General features: G+C 39.0%; 1 protein-coding gene across 1 annotated transcript; it reads left to right on the plus strand.

The window, feature by feature from the left end:
* The first annotated feature begins 11,550 nt into the window (after positions 1–11,550).
* LOC147530718 (Oxidoreductase family protein) lies at positions 11,551–14,117 on the plus strand. Its single transcript, XM_086648852.1, has 2 exons — positions 11,551–12,164; positions 13,282–14,117. The coding sequence occupies exons 1-2, from the start codon at positions 11,703–11,705 to the stop codon at positions 13,900–13,902; spliced, it is 1,083 nt and encodes a 360-aa protein (XP_086504978.1). The 5' UTR covers positions 11,551–11,702; the 3' UTR covers positions 13,903–14,117.
* The last annotated feature ends 272 nt before the right edge of the window (positions 14,118–14,389 follow it).

Genomic DNA, 14,389 nt, shown 5'->3' on the forward strand with positions numbered 1-14,389 from the left:
CTTGGTAGCTGGTTCTCAATGGATAGCTTATCAAGATGTTTCGTAACTTTTTTATGGATTGAGCCCACACCAAGAAATTGTTCTTCCGGCTACAAAGGGTATGGTTATAGTTATTGTATGTTCAGATGGACTTATCAGAATATTTTGTAACCGCAGATTGAGAATTTGCTATATTCATTACTTTTGAATTTAAGCATGTACATTGAAATACATGAGGTAATTCGTATAATTGTCCATTCCGTTAGTCATTTTATGTGAGTTCAATTTTACTCTCATATATTAAACTTTGATTGTCTTGTAACTGCACGAGAACAATAAATTAATGTTTTGGTTGGTGACTAAAGAAACTATACGTTGAAGAATTCGTTCTACTATATATTTTTTAACATTTGTTAAGTATCATTCTTTTACAAGTTCGGTAGATATTTAACAATTTTAGTATTGTTTTAGTTCATTCTAGGGTTTTTTCTTCACATTAAATGAGGTATTTTATCAGAACTTCAATTTCAATCATGATGTTGGTTAAATACTTAAACGATCACAGCCATGTCGGAGGCACGGGTTATACCTAGTCTATTATATAAAACAGAATGAAGAGTGATGACGAGGACAAACTCAAAGACAAAACAAAGACAAACCAAAGATAAATCTAGCCGTCCATCTCAGATGAGCACAAATCACCATGATAAAATATAGGGATAAAAATCCTTGATAAATCTTGACCACCTGATTTATTGTTAAGTTTTACAAGGAATGGTACAAATTTAAAGCTCATTAACACTATTTACACAATAATGGCGAGAGGAGTTACATCTTCATTTTTTCTCTTTATTAGCTACTTATTTCATGATTCAATGGCCAAGATCAAATCTATTATATAAAATGTAATAGATTTTATATAACAGTTAGACAGTCCAACCGTTTATTTAATTTTCTCTAGCATCCTCACCCTTTAATCTATTACATACCTTAGTAAAGAAAATTATTTGGTGACCCTCCTAAATCTAGACCCTCCAAGTCCATCTTAAAACAAAAAACTTAAATAATGGATTGAAACAAAACTCATCTTAATTGTCAAAGTTTTTTTTTTTGATGAAATCTTAATTGTCAAAGTTAGGACCAAATAAAAACGCCTCATGTTCAACAAAAAAAAATAAAAACGCCTCATTCTCACAACAGTTAGTAAACCATTGCTTGTAAAAATAGTGTAAAGAGTAGAAGGAGAAAGAGTGGTTCCTACCATCAGTAAACATTCTTTACTAATTAGTGGCTTAAGTTACAACCTTCCTACATCGTCAATGGAAATGCTTCAACTTCTCAAATTAATCTTTGAGAAACAGAAGTCACTCTGACTCCTCTTATAGCTGTCCCTTTAAATTTCCCTCTTTTTTAAGTTTCCAAAATCTCCCATACCTAATTTCAATTGGGAAACATGGGTATCTTCTTCCTCATCCATATCTTAAAATGGGTGAAAGTCACACAGAAACACAAATTGAGGGTTCTGCCTTTAAATGGGGGAAACATGGGTATCTTCTTCCTCATCCAACTCTTTACTTTTTTTTAAGGGTTATTGCGCTTCATTTTTTTTCTCTTTACCTCTCTAACCATGACGAATATTGTCTTCATCATCTCCTAACTATGTCTATTTAAATACAATAGTTTCCATTGTGGGTGTTTCTTGGTTTTTCTTTTTGTCTAATACATTACTTTTAATTTAGGTTCATTTGATGTTTACTGTTAACTTAACTCATTATTCTTGGAATGAACTACTTTTAATGTAGCTGTTTGCCCAAGTAAACAAATTTTTTTGAGGGAAACTTCTGAATCTTTTTTACTTTCTTGACAGTGTTCTCTTTATTTACTTCTCAATATTGTCTATCATGTGTTCAATACAATGTTTAAGAGAGATGTCATGTTTTCGCAGGAAGAGTCAAATGCCTAAATGATGTCAAGGTAATAATGAATAGTAATTAAATTTTATGAAACAATTTAACCGTTCTTTGATTGTGTTGAATTGTTTGTTTACTAAGAAGTATATGTTGTGCGATGAAGATGTAATTCTATGAATTCTATAGATAACCTAACATATTTTCAACTTTTGTTGATCATCAAATAAAAGCAAGAATTTCTTATCCCTGTCTCACACAGTCTATATAATATATATATATATACACACACACACACGATTACGGAAAGATTTGATTGCATGTTTTTGCTGGAAGAGTCAAATGCAAAGTTCTCTTATTTAGTTAAGCATTTAAACTGCATATAACTTTGCCCAGTTCAAATGTAGCTACAAATAACTGAAAACTTTTATAACCATCTTTGCAGAATACTTTTTTTGGTCTAGAAAATTAACGTAACCCGGCCAAATTAAGTGGTCATATTCTTTGTGTAGGCTTAAATTACAATGATAGCGGTGACGAGAATATAGTTAATAAAGTTCATTTTCTAAATTACAATTATGATTGTCAACGGGAGTTGTCCATTGTTCATGAAGATGGTTAATTCTTTATATCCAATTACGACATTTGTGTCTGAAATAAGCTAAGAAAGGAGAATCAATATTTTTTTTTTAAATAAACAAAAAAATCCATGAAGAGCTTACAATTCTAAAGGTAATATTGTATGCTTTCAATTCGAGTAACTTGTGATACTAATTTATTTTCAATTATCAATATTTTCTCGTGTAGACCATTTCGACTAGAACATGAGATGTGGCTAATGGTCTCAATTGCACAGTGGTATGGTACTGAATAGTTGAAATCAACAGGAGTTAGAACTTGACTTGACCAGTTTATTGAAATAGAGTTATTTGCTGCCATGTTTTTTTGTTCTTTCCCTTTAGTAACTTATATTCTTCTTTGCTCTCATTTTCCATAGATCCATGATTTATCTCAAGAGTTATTATTTGTTATACTGGACAACCTCATAGCCAGATCCAAAGCCAGTCCTAAGGAGTTGGAGGAATCTATTGGTCTATTTGTATCTTTTAACATTTTCATTCTCTCTATTGTTAATTATTAAGGTGTTTGTATTAGATTTTTTTTAATGGAAGTATTCAAACTGTCTTTTTTATTCTTTACATTATATGATTAATTATTTTATTCATAAGATGTGGAGTAGAATAGAGATGAACAAATGCAACATATGAGTGTGTTAGACTTTTATTTGTACTTGCAAACTACATAATGTATATAATCATGAACAACTGAACAAGTTCAGCCGTGCCGGAGGCACGGGTTATACCTAGTTCTTTTACATTAAGAAATAACATATAAGTTAAAATTTAGATAAATCACTCGTAATACATCAATCATGGTGCAAGCATAATTATTTTAAGAAAATAAGAAAAACAAATACAGTTTCATTTATTTTACATAACCTTTTCAATATCCGAGAACTAGTGGTGTTTTTACCTTCTTAACACTCCTAACTTGATCTTCGTGACGCCCCTGACATGGACAGATTAGCTCTGGGGTCTTCAAAGGAGTGAGGGGGGTCCACACAGGTTCGGCCAGTGTCTTACGCCCAGAACTGGGGAGGCAGCAGCGCCAAGCGACTTACCGACTTAATCCGGAAACTTCTAGAAAGATCTCAGTCGGCCATATAACTCGAAGTGTTTAAGCTGGCTTGGACTCCTCGTATCGAAAGGAGGAAACTTCTTCTTTAGAGTCTATCACACCGACAAGATATCTACAAAGAATCCTTGAACTTAGAAACTTCCACTAATCAAAGATCCGGGATAGACTCTGAGAGAAACCCTAAGTACTCAAGGGAGGAAACTTTCCCTTCGATTTGACGGCAACCACCTCACCACCGCCACTAATCACAGTCAGCCTAACATCGCCTATAAAAGGCCCCCCACATCGTCCTTTACAGGGAATGATCTCTTGACCCAAAAAGATGACAAGAAACTCAGAGTTCCCATAACTCTCCCCCCAAAAGGATCGATCAGTATTCATTCTTTTACTGCAAAAGCACCCTGACTAGCTTGAGCGTCGGAGCGGTTTTCAAAACCTTTGCAGGTTTTCCCCCCTCGGGAACAGACGAACAGGAGCAAGGAACTGGAGCAAGGAGCAAAGAGCAAGGAGCTGGAACAAGGAGCAAGGAACAGGAACCGGGAGTCGGAACAAAGAGAAGCAGAGCTGGAAGCAAAAATACAGAGCTAATCAATCCCCAACATAACGGAGGATTCATACATAACGGAGGTTGTCATGCGTCAACTCCCTATTTCATGCTGATCTAACGGGAAGCCATTTTTTGACATCAGCACAACTCAAGCAAGAGTTTTCGAGGATAGCTTAAGTTCTTTTTCTTCTACTTTGGGTTACAATCAAGTCCTACCTATTAATCAAAAAACCTTTAAAATGAGCGTTTACAATTGCTAAACCAATCAACTCCTAAAAGATAGATGGCAACTGCAAGCACAATCATAACTAATGAATAAACCATGAGGATGCCTACAGATATTAGGAAAAAGAATACATTTACAGGTGCACATACAAGCCTCTCTTAGGTCTCTTGGTATAACAGTAATGAACATACGTTGCTTGTGAGAAGCAATGTGGTCAGCTGGGTTAGATGTACCGTCGTACATCTTCATATTTGGGAAGGTGAACTTTCTGGGCATTTCGACAAGAGTTATGGCATCTACAAATGGTGAGTGAGAATAACTTTGGGGCAGACTCTTTTTAAATGGAGTCGGGACCCCAGGGATGCGTGTAAGTAAGGCTTCTAGGTCTGGTAGCCTTTTTCCAAGCTCTGCTCTAGAGAATTATCTTTAGGAGAGTACGGGTGTGTGGGAATATAGGTCTCATTAGTCCGTAATGTGATGCACCCGAAAGGTTGCACACCCAAGCGGAGGTATCAAGTAGTAACCCGGCAAAGTCGGGGTCGACCTAAGGATAGGAAGGTAACTCGTATATCGGAGGGTCTCTGTTGATGTCCAAAAATGGTCTTCCGTTATATCAGTATGAAACTGGGACTTGATGCATGACAACGTCTGCTATGATCGAACGTTCTAGTAAGTTGATTGAGATTCTTTTCGTCTGCTTTTAACTCAAGCTCCTCGCCCCTGCTCCTGTTCCTGATTCCTGGGGGAAAACCTGCAAAGGGTTCGAAAACAGCTCCGACGCTCAAGACAGTCAGGGTGTTCTTTGCAGTAAAAGATTGAATATTGATTGAATCTTTTGGGGGGCGAGTTATGGGAACTCAATGTAAGTGGTGATCTTTTTGGTTGAGAGATCATGCTAAAGCTTGTCGAGAGTATCTAAAGCTTGTCCAGTATAGGACGTTGGGGGGATCCTTTTATAGGCTTGTGGGGCGGTCGTGATTAGCCGTTAAGGGAAGTTTTATCTTAATGTTTATCTCGTATCTAGGATAAACAGAAGTTCCAAAGTTCAAGGACCCTTCGTAGATATCCTGCCGAGGAGATAGATCTTCTAGGAGATGTTTCCTCCTGTGAGACTCTTGAAGTCCAAGCTTGCTTAAACACTTAAGATCAATAGCCGACTGAAATCTTTAAGGAGATTCCGGGATTGAGTCGGTAAGCTATTGGCACGCTTCTGCCTCCCCAGTTTAGGGTGTGAGGCATCGACCGACCTTACGTGGACCCCCTTCATTCCTTTGGAGACTCCAGAGCTGATATGTTTGTGGCGAGGGGGAAACAGGACCGTTACCTCTAGCTGACCTCCCAGTTAGGGGTATAGGTAGCGGAGTGTTTGAGGGTTTAGCTGTTCTGTTGCCTTAAGCCGGGTTGACCCATTGGACTTCAGGTCTGTTCTTGATTCTTTGACGTTAGCCAACGTTTGGAAAATTTATGCATCATCATGTGTCCCGCCTCTCCTTAGTCGAAAGTAGAGAGACTAAGGAGTAGAAGTGACTCTCGAGTTTTAAATAACTAAATGGCCCTGAAGACAAGAGGTATACCTAGACCAAAGCTATTTCGTGAAGCTCGGTCGTTTTTTCGAGTTTCATGAGCTCCGTGTTTCGAGTTGATTTTAACTGTGCTAACAAGGTTCCGTTTGTCGGGGCTGCTTCAGCCAGAGTAGACTGAGTGATGGTTCCTTGGAAGAGTATACACGTATCACCTTCTGTGTGACAAGTTTTGATTTCCGCCTGAGGAGATTGGTTTCCGCTTCCATGCGTGATTCTGTGACGTCATAGATTTGATCTTCTGATCACGCATTTTCGGCGTTGATTGATGGGCCTAGAAAGTTTCCTAAATAGGTCACCACCCGCAAGTATACGGGCGTCAAGTGATAATTTCGGTAAGACCGGTTCGTTCCTCAGAGACTAAGTCAATCTATTCTGACTCCTATAACTAATTTGGATTTACTTTGGTGTAAGATGTTGAGGTGGGAAAAATAATAAATAATTCCAAAATAACGGGAAAATAAAGTGTAAGGAGAAGTTTTATGTGGAGAAAGTCTAGGGTTTCGGAATCCACCTAAATATGCGTAAATTATTGCCTAATTAGTGACAACTCGATCTTCTATAACTCAAGGAGAGACAAATCTATCATCCTCGGAAAATACAACTTTCTTAGAATAAAATATAATGTTTTGATTTCAAAAATAAATATTCAAGTGATAATCTAACTATTAACTATCAAATCCTAAGCATGAGACATTAAAGACACTTAGTCTAAACATGAATCATCAAAATATAAGTATAGTTAATGAAAGACATATCATGAATTTAAATAAGAAAAATCAATTTATCTTTTAAAAGTACTTCGAAGATATTAGGTATGAGTTGAAAAAGTTAGACATTTACGCGATACTAAGGTTTCATCCTAACCCTAGATTAGATAAATTAGCTACTCATCACTAAAGAGGTCATAATCATAGTGGGATAAATAAGAATTAATAAAATAAGAGAGGGAGAAAGAATTGGGGAAGAAACAACCTTTTTCTCGCAATTTTCCCTCTGCGCAGCCAAACAGACCCTTAGGGAAGGGTATTTTCCTTCTGGTTTTGCTGATTTCTGCCAAACAGACCCTTAGGGAAAATTATTTTCTCGTCTTCCCAGAAACGGTTTCCTGGTGAGAAAATAATTTTCCTTGACTGGTTCTTCTCTCTCTCTCTACTGTTTTCTCCTTCTTTCTTACTCAAAATCTTATCTTTCACTCTTTATAACAATAAGAAACTCTCTCTTTCTCTTTATAACCGAACTAGTAAAGGGAGAAGAAGATAAAGAGATTTAAACAAAATCAATGTTATTAATATTGTGTTGACCAAAAACTACACCTGGGCCCTCGACGATAAAATGTCCACCGGGACGTCAAGCCCAACCCGACTCGCTTGCCCTTGTTTGGGCCCAGCCCAGAAGTCTCTTAATGGGTACTCGTCAACTAGACCCTAAAACTCGTGTCAAGGCCCAATCACGTGCAAAGAGTTCCAACGTGCACAAAGCTTCACACACCCGAATCTCCACACGTCTGGCGCTCGACACGTCTATATCTCCACGTACCACGTGTAAGAGATTATTTAATGAAGAGATACTCTACATGTCAAATATATCCATAATGACAAAGATATCAGACTTGGTCAACGTAACCCCAGCAACGAATATTCCCCCATTATTGACATGCATAACATGGTAACGTCTCACATAAATGTGAGACCATGCACATGCACAATCAGAGTAGTTGTCAGAGAACATGCACAACCGTTGTGCATGTACAGCCAGTGTACACGTCACCATATCCCAGGTATCTTAACATGCATTTACTCCGTAACGGTCAGCCTTTACTCCTCCCAACGGATCACTCCTCAAGCCTATATAAAGAGGAGCACTTTCATTTCTCAGACATCGAATACAGAGCAAAGCAACCCATACTACCTCTTCTCCTCCACTCGCCCTCTGTTCTTCGATTATTCTTGAGACGTTTGCATACAAGTTCACCTGGTTCTGGTCGTGGACACTACTAGACGCCTCAAGGGTGTTAAAGCTTATCTTTGCTCGACGCTTCCTGCTCGACGCTTCCAGACGTCTTCGAGGAGATCACAACCTTCTTCTTGCTCGACGCTACTGGTAACATCTACTCTGATACTTCTGATCATTTCACTCCCGTAGATTCGAACTCCGGTCATTCTACGAGCCTAGCCACTCTCCGATTACGCATCAACGGTTACATCCTCGGCTTTTCATTTATTATTCATTATAATACTTTGCTGACTTGACCGTCGAAGGGCCCTTGGCAGGCACCATCCCGGTGTCCCCCCAAGCCTTCACGGGTTTGTTCGTGTCTGTTCATCTTCTTTTGCAGGTTTCTTTCAGACGTTGCTGGTGCCCATCAATCAAGAACTCGACGTTTGGAATTCCAGAAGACGTTTCAGCTACCGACCTTCTGACTTCCGACCCGTAGACTTCTCACCGTCTACAAATATGAACTCTCTCTCTTTACAGTACCTCTCTCTCTCTTAACTCGTTCTTTCTAACCTTCTCTCTCTCACAAAGAGAAGGATGACAGAAGAAGAAAAAGAAAACAGAAAAGAAAACTCTTTCTCTCACTTTCTCTCTCTAGCTCTCGGTTTCTTCTTTCAATGGCCGACTCCCTCTAAACTTCTGTCTCTGTTGTGGTTTGAGCCCTCGAGAGATGCCCTTCACCCTCTATTATCTCCCTTTCTATATAGCTGAGGAAGAATCAGGAGCAATCCCCTCCTTCTCAAAATGGCAACTTCGAATCATCTTTATCAAGCAAACCGAATCTCACTTTCCTTCTATCTTCTTCTTCCCATTTCTATGTGAATTCGAAATCTTCACTTTCCATCTTTGTCTCCCTTTCCTTTCTTCTCTCTCGGTATCTCTCTTTCCATCCCTGTCTTCCTTTCCTTTCTTCTCCCAATCTCTTTAGCTCTCGGTTGTAATGAAGAATGAAGGGGATGAGAGAGAAACTTCACGTGACGCGGCTGATAAGTAGTTGGGGTTTATTTGAAACTGATTCAATGTAGCAGGGTCTCTCGGATTACAATGCATCACATGAAGGACATCCGTCAGATCAGCAAGGGAGTTACCTCGTTCGTCGGATATTGTCTAGGGGCACGGGAGCTTAAATACACGTGAGTATCAAATCACGTTTTCGGGAAAGTCCCGCGTGACGTCCTATATGTCCCGAATGTGTACCGGAATGCACAACTACCATCCATCTTTTGTTCTTGAACCCGCCACGTGTTGCTTAAAGCTCTGGTCAACTAATTTTTGACTCCGATCTTTGACTTGGACTATCTCCCTAATCCGGACTCCGATTCCAGTTCCGCTTTCGCCGATGGATTCGTATTGGACTCTACTTTCACATGAGCACTAATATTGACCAGAATACCCTTGTCATTAAAATGACCAAAATGCCCCTCAAGTATGTCTTTATCACGATGTTTTCGCATCGAACTCCGTAAATGAGACCTGAGAAAGAAAATCAGACAAATCATCAGAGTAACCGCTCGAACTGGACTAACTAACCCAAGTTAAGTTATTCAAATGAGATATTTTCAAGTCTCATCATTGATCTTTTGGACAACTGCTCACGCTACCCCTGTTTCCATGCGTGGGCACATGGGTTCTTGTGATTGGAGGGAAGAACGAGTTTTGTCAGGTCCATTAATTTCTTCTCTGACCTAGTCAATCTTGAGCCGCGCTTTGTCACCAAGTCATTATGACTTGGTGCATTACCGAGGCTACTCTTTCTTCCTTTGTTTTAATGGCTTCACACATGTTGAGAGGATCCGGTCGTCTCTAGGGAGAGTCCTCTGAATCAACAAGGTAGCCATAAGAAAGACGACAAAGTCATCCTCTCACTTGAGTCATATTTATAAGAGCCAAGTGCAGTTGGAACAAACAGGCACAATCACCAGACGCCTATCATGAAAAACAAAGGAATGGAAGAGTAAATAGACGTGTGGGAAAACGAAGAAACACAACATAGTCAGATTACCATTTATTCCAAAAAGACATCTATTACAGAAGAAATCACAAGTAAGGACATTGCGGCTAGAACATGCGTTTGGGTCTATTACAAAAGAGATTACAAACAAGATACTTGAAGAAGAAATGAGACCAGCAGTCATCGGGGTTCCCCCACGTGAAAGAAAAACAATGGATGGAACCATTTATGGCTACCTTGTTGATTCAGAGGACTCTCCCTAAAGACGACCTTAGAGTTGGGTTTTATCGGACTCTTATAACTGACGTTCTCTTCATTCGTCGTTATCATGTTGAAGTTGAAGGCGAGGGTTTTATCCGGGTTCTTCGTTTCATGGGCTTGACTGTCTCTGAGAACCTGGAAATGGTCCTCTCTACCGATTCTTTTTGTCCCCTGTTCTTTTCTCAAAAAGGGGTTTTAAGTGACGGCCGACCGATGGGTTTTGAAGTGATGGGCTACCTGGTTTGCTCGTTGAACGGTCGGCTTGTCGTAGTGATCATGACTACTTCTGTGGAACTGATTCCCCGGATGTGGCAAATCTGTAAATATTGTGTAAAGTACACCCTGTTTTATAACCTCCATTTTTTAATTGTTAGGAAACCTGCGAATGGATTTACAACAAAATTTTTTTCCTAATGCAGACTGAACTCCCATTGTGAATTTGTTTTTGGGCGTTTTGCCCAACACCACTAAAATAAAAGAATTCCTTAACACAAAGCCACCCGATGCCATGTTTAAAGGTGTCATGCCTTTTGTCACAAATTTCCATTTATGGCGGCTCGGGCTTAGGACATGTTTAAAGGTGCCATGGCCTTTGCCTGGTGGTGTTTAAAAGGTCTGGTCCGGGCGGGCCAACCCGGTTGGATAGGTCCCGTGCCGGGCCTCAACCCGGGTTGGCTATACCCTGGCCCGACTCAGGACCGGATATAGACCCAGGCCAGGTTGAACCCAGACCGAGTAAGTCCAGTATTTTTTTGTAAAATTTTTGAATAATAATATACAAATAAAAAAATATATACCTATAGTTTATCTTGGAAGGTATTAATTCATAGTTTTGAAATAATTTTCTTAAAAGACTTTTTAGAATGAATTTGAGATGATTTTTTGATAAATAATAAATAAGACATGATATGGAAATAGTTTTAGAAATGAAATTTTTCAGAAAGAAATTTATGGAATTTTAGATAAGACTTTCCCATTAATTTAAAGATTCCAATGGAATTCTAAAGAAACCTAAGGAATTTTTGAAATGAGAGTCGATACTATGCCCGACCACTCTCCTAGTTGAATTTCGATCGAGTGACGTAGCCGGTCCAGATTTATAAAGAGAGAGAGTTTTTCACTTTCTCTCTCTACATCTGACCCGACCACGTCACCCGGTCGGGATTCAGCCGGCAGAGTGGCCGGACATAACATCATTTTTGTTTAAAAAAACAAGGAAGGAAAAAAAAAAACGGGCTGAACCCGAGCTTTTTCCGGACAAGGTCGGGCTTGACCTGTCGGGTTCAAAACATAGGCCCAGCCCGAGACCGGAAAGGAACCCAGGTCAACCTGGCCCGTTTTCTGTACGGGCGTGTCCCTTGCCCGCCCGGCCTTTTGAACACCACATCTCCATTTTTGTCTTATGATAACGTGTCCAATCTTGGGAACAAAAACGTAGTTTATTAGTATTGGTAATAGAGATCTCTGATGACCTTCCAAATTTCACTCTCTATCTTCTCCACTCGAGAATATTCATTCCTCTCTTTTCCAATCGAAAGAAATAAAAAATCAAAAGATGGGGGAAAATCCGATCAGATTTGGAGTTTTGGGTTGTGCAGAAATCGCTAGAAAAGTATCAAGAGCAATTTCTCTCTCTAAAAATGCAAATCTATACGCAGTTGCAAGTCGTTCGATTGAAAAAGCCAAAAACTTCGCTTCTTCAAATGGATTTCCATCAACAGCAAAGATCTATGGAAGTTATGAAGAACTACTTGATGATCCAGATGTTGATGCTATTTATTTACCACTTCCAACAAGTTTACATGTGAAATGGGCAGTTTTAGTTGCACAGAAGAAGAAACATTTGCTTTTGGAAAAACCAGTTGCTTTAAATGTTGAGGAATTTGATAAGATTATTGAAGCTTGTGAATCTAATGGTGTTCAATTTATGGATGGTACTATGTGGATGCATCACCCTAGGACTGCTAAAATGAAAGAATTTCTCTCTGATTCTCAGCTTTTTGGTCAATTGAAATCTGTAAGTATTCATTCATTTCTACCTTCATACTGTGGAGTTTTTCATTTTTAATCATTATGAACTTTTTTGGGCAAATCCTAGGGTTAGGCTAACTTGGGCCATGAAATTTTTACCAAACATCTTGAGCCCTAATAGCGCCATATAAAGACTCTTAAATCAGATGATGGCATGAAAAACCACTTTTATTCGGACTTCTATGACTCTATCTTATTTATACAGTAGTTCAATAAACCGTGGACTTCCACTTCCATAGGAGTGGAAGCCCGAAAAAGCACCCGAAAAAATTGATGTTAGCACCGGATGATGAGATTGACTATTGTCAATCTCTTTTGACCCTAAACATCTATTGGCACCCGGGCACGGATCGACTCGTCCGAAACCTAAAGCAAAGCTTCTGACTCGGATCAGTCCGACAGGTTTCGGACTGGTCCAGTCCGGGCCCTTGCATTGGGGTTCGGACTGGTCAGTCCGAGACTTTGCTTAAGGTTTCGGATTGACCTGTCTGAAACTTGTCGAACTAGTCCGAGACCAGTCCGTGAGTAGGGTTCCTCGGAGTATTTTTGATGGTTTGGATCAAGGTTCCTTCTCTCTAACTCCTCATCATAGATCAAGTTTGGTTTGAAATCAAAGTTCTTCCGGGAATGATTGAAGATGATGGGTTTAGAGATAAGGTTGTTTCCATGATAAAGCGTTGATTATGATTCGAAGAAGGAGAAGAGATGAAAAATATGAGAAAAAAAAACAAAAAAAAAAGGCTGGGCAGTCGGCTGCCTCCCTACTGAATATTCTTTTGGTCGGAATTTTGGATACATAGATTGATTAGTGTTATTTTGTGCAGTTAAGCGTAAAAGAACGTTTGACTGAAATTTGATGACAAGGAGTGTGGAACTTGTGACCTCATTGTTGTGATGCAAGATGCTTACCAACTAAGCTACAACTTACTTGTTGATTCAAGTTAAACTGAAAAATTACTAAATCCATTTCGGTATTTAGGGTCCTGAAATCCTTAATGCATGATTTGAAACTTTTCGCCCCTGACAACCTCGCACTGATATATTTATCTACTTGAAGTTGGTAGAATATTTTTGGTAAGAATGATGATTTGTTTGTCTTGTAGGTGCATACTGTTTTCACATTTGCAGGTAACTCGAATTTTCTTGAGAACGACATCCGCGTGAAGCCCGATCTCGATGCACTTGGAGCTCTCGGGGATGTTGGGTGGTACTGCATTAGATCAATCTTATGGGCTGCCGATTATGAACTACCCAAATCAGTTACTGCAATCCGAGGACCCATTTTCAATAATTCAGGTGTAATTCTTGCATGTGGATCTTCTCTGCAATGGGAAGATGGAAAGGTAGCAACTTTCCAGTGCTCATTTATTTCAAATCTCACAATGGATGTAACTGTAGTTGGATCTAAAGGTACTCTTCATCTTACCGACTTCGTCATTCCTTATGAAGAAACATCAGCTTCTTTTACTACCGCTACCAACTCCAATTTTGATGATCTTGTAACTGGTTGGGTTCCATTGCCGAGTGAAAACGTTGTAACAACTGATCTTCCACAAGAAGCTCGAATGGTAATAGAGTTTTCTAACTTGGTTAGGAATATTAAGGAATCAGGTTCAAAACCAGAAAAGAAATGGCCAAGTATCAGTAGGAAGACACAACTGGTTATAGATGCAGTTAAGGCTTCAATTGAGAAGGGATTCAAACCAGTAGAGATTGTGAGTTAATCGATCCATTTCTTTTATTATTCCTTTGTTGTTTGGGATAGCAACTACGTTTATTCATTGTTTGGGATTTTCATTCAATTCAATTTGACTGGTGACTTATTATTGATGGAACTTTTTCTACATCTGCTTTCCAAAAATCTTTGCACAAGACCCATATGTAATACTACTCTTGCTTGGAGAGGCGATGCTAATAAATCTAGGGCTTTTATTTCCAACTTTATTGTTGACTTGTTGTATCAGATTGTTTTTTTTGTTGAAAGTATCAGATTAAACTTCTGATAAGAATGAAGGAGTTCTAGTAAGAACTTGTAATATCACCACCACTACCTATGTTCTGAGCAACACTAATAAACTTTGTTTCAGAAACCTTACGAGCAACATTAATAATGGATCTATTTCAAACCTTAGTTGAACAAGCTTAATGGGTCTTATAATCTCATATGGCTAGATCAACATGAAACCATTCTAATTAGCTCAGGTTTTCTAG

The sequence above is a fragment of the Eschscholzia californica genome, unplaced genomic scaffold (genome assembly GCF_041429995.1).
Source record: "Eschscholzia californica isolate CP2 unplaced genomic scaffold, dmEscCali1.0.p SCAF_6, whole genome shotgun sequence".
Classification (NCBI taxonomy): domain Eukaryota; kingdom Viridiplantae; phylum Streptophyta; class Magnoliopsida; order Ranunculales; family Papaveraceae; genus Eschscholzia; species Eschscholzia californica.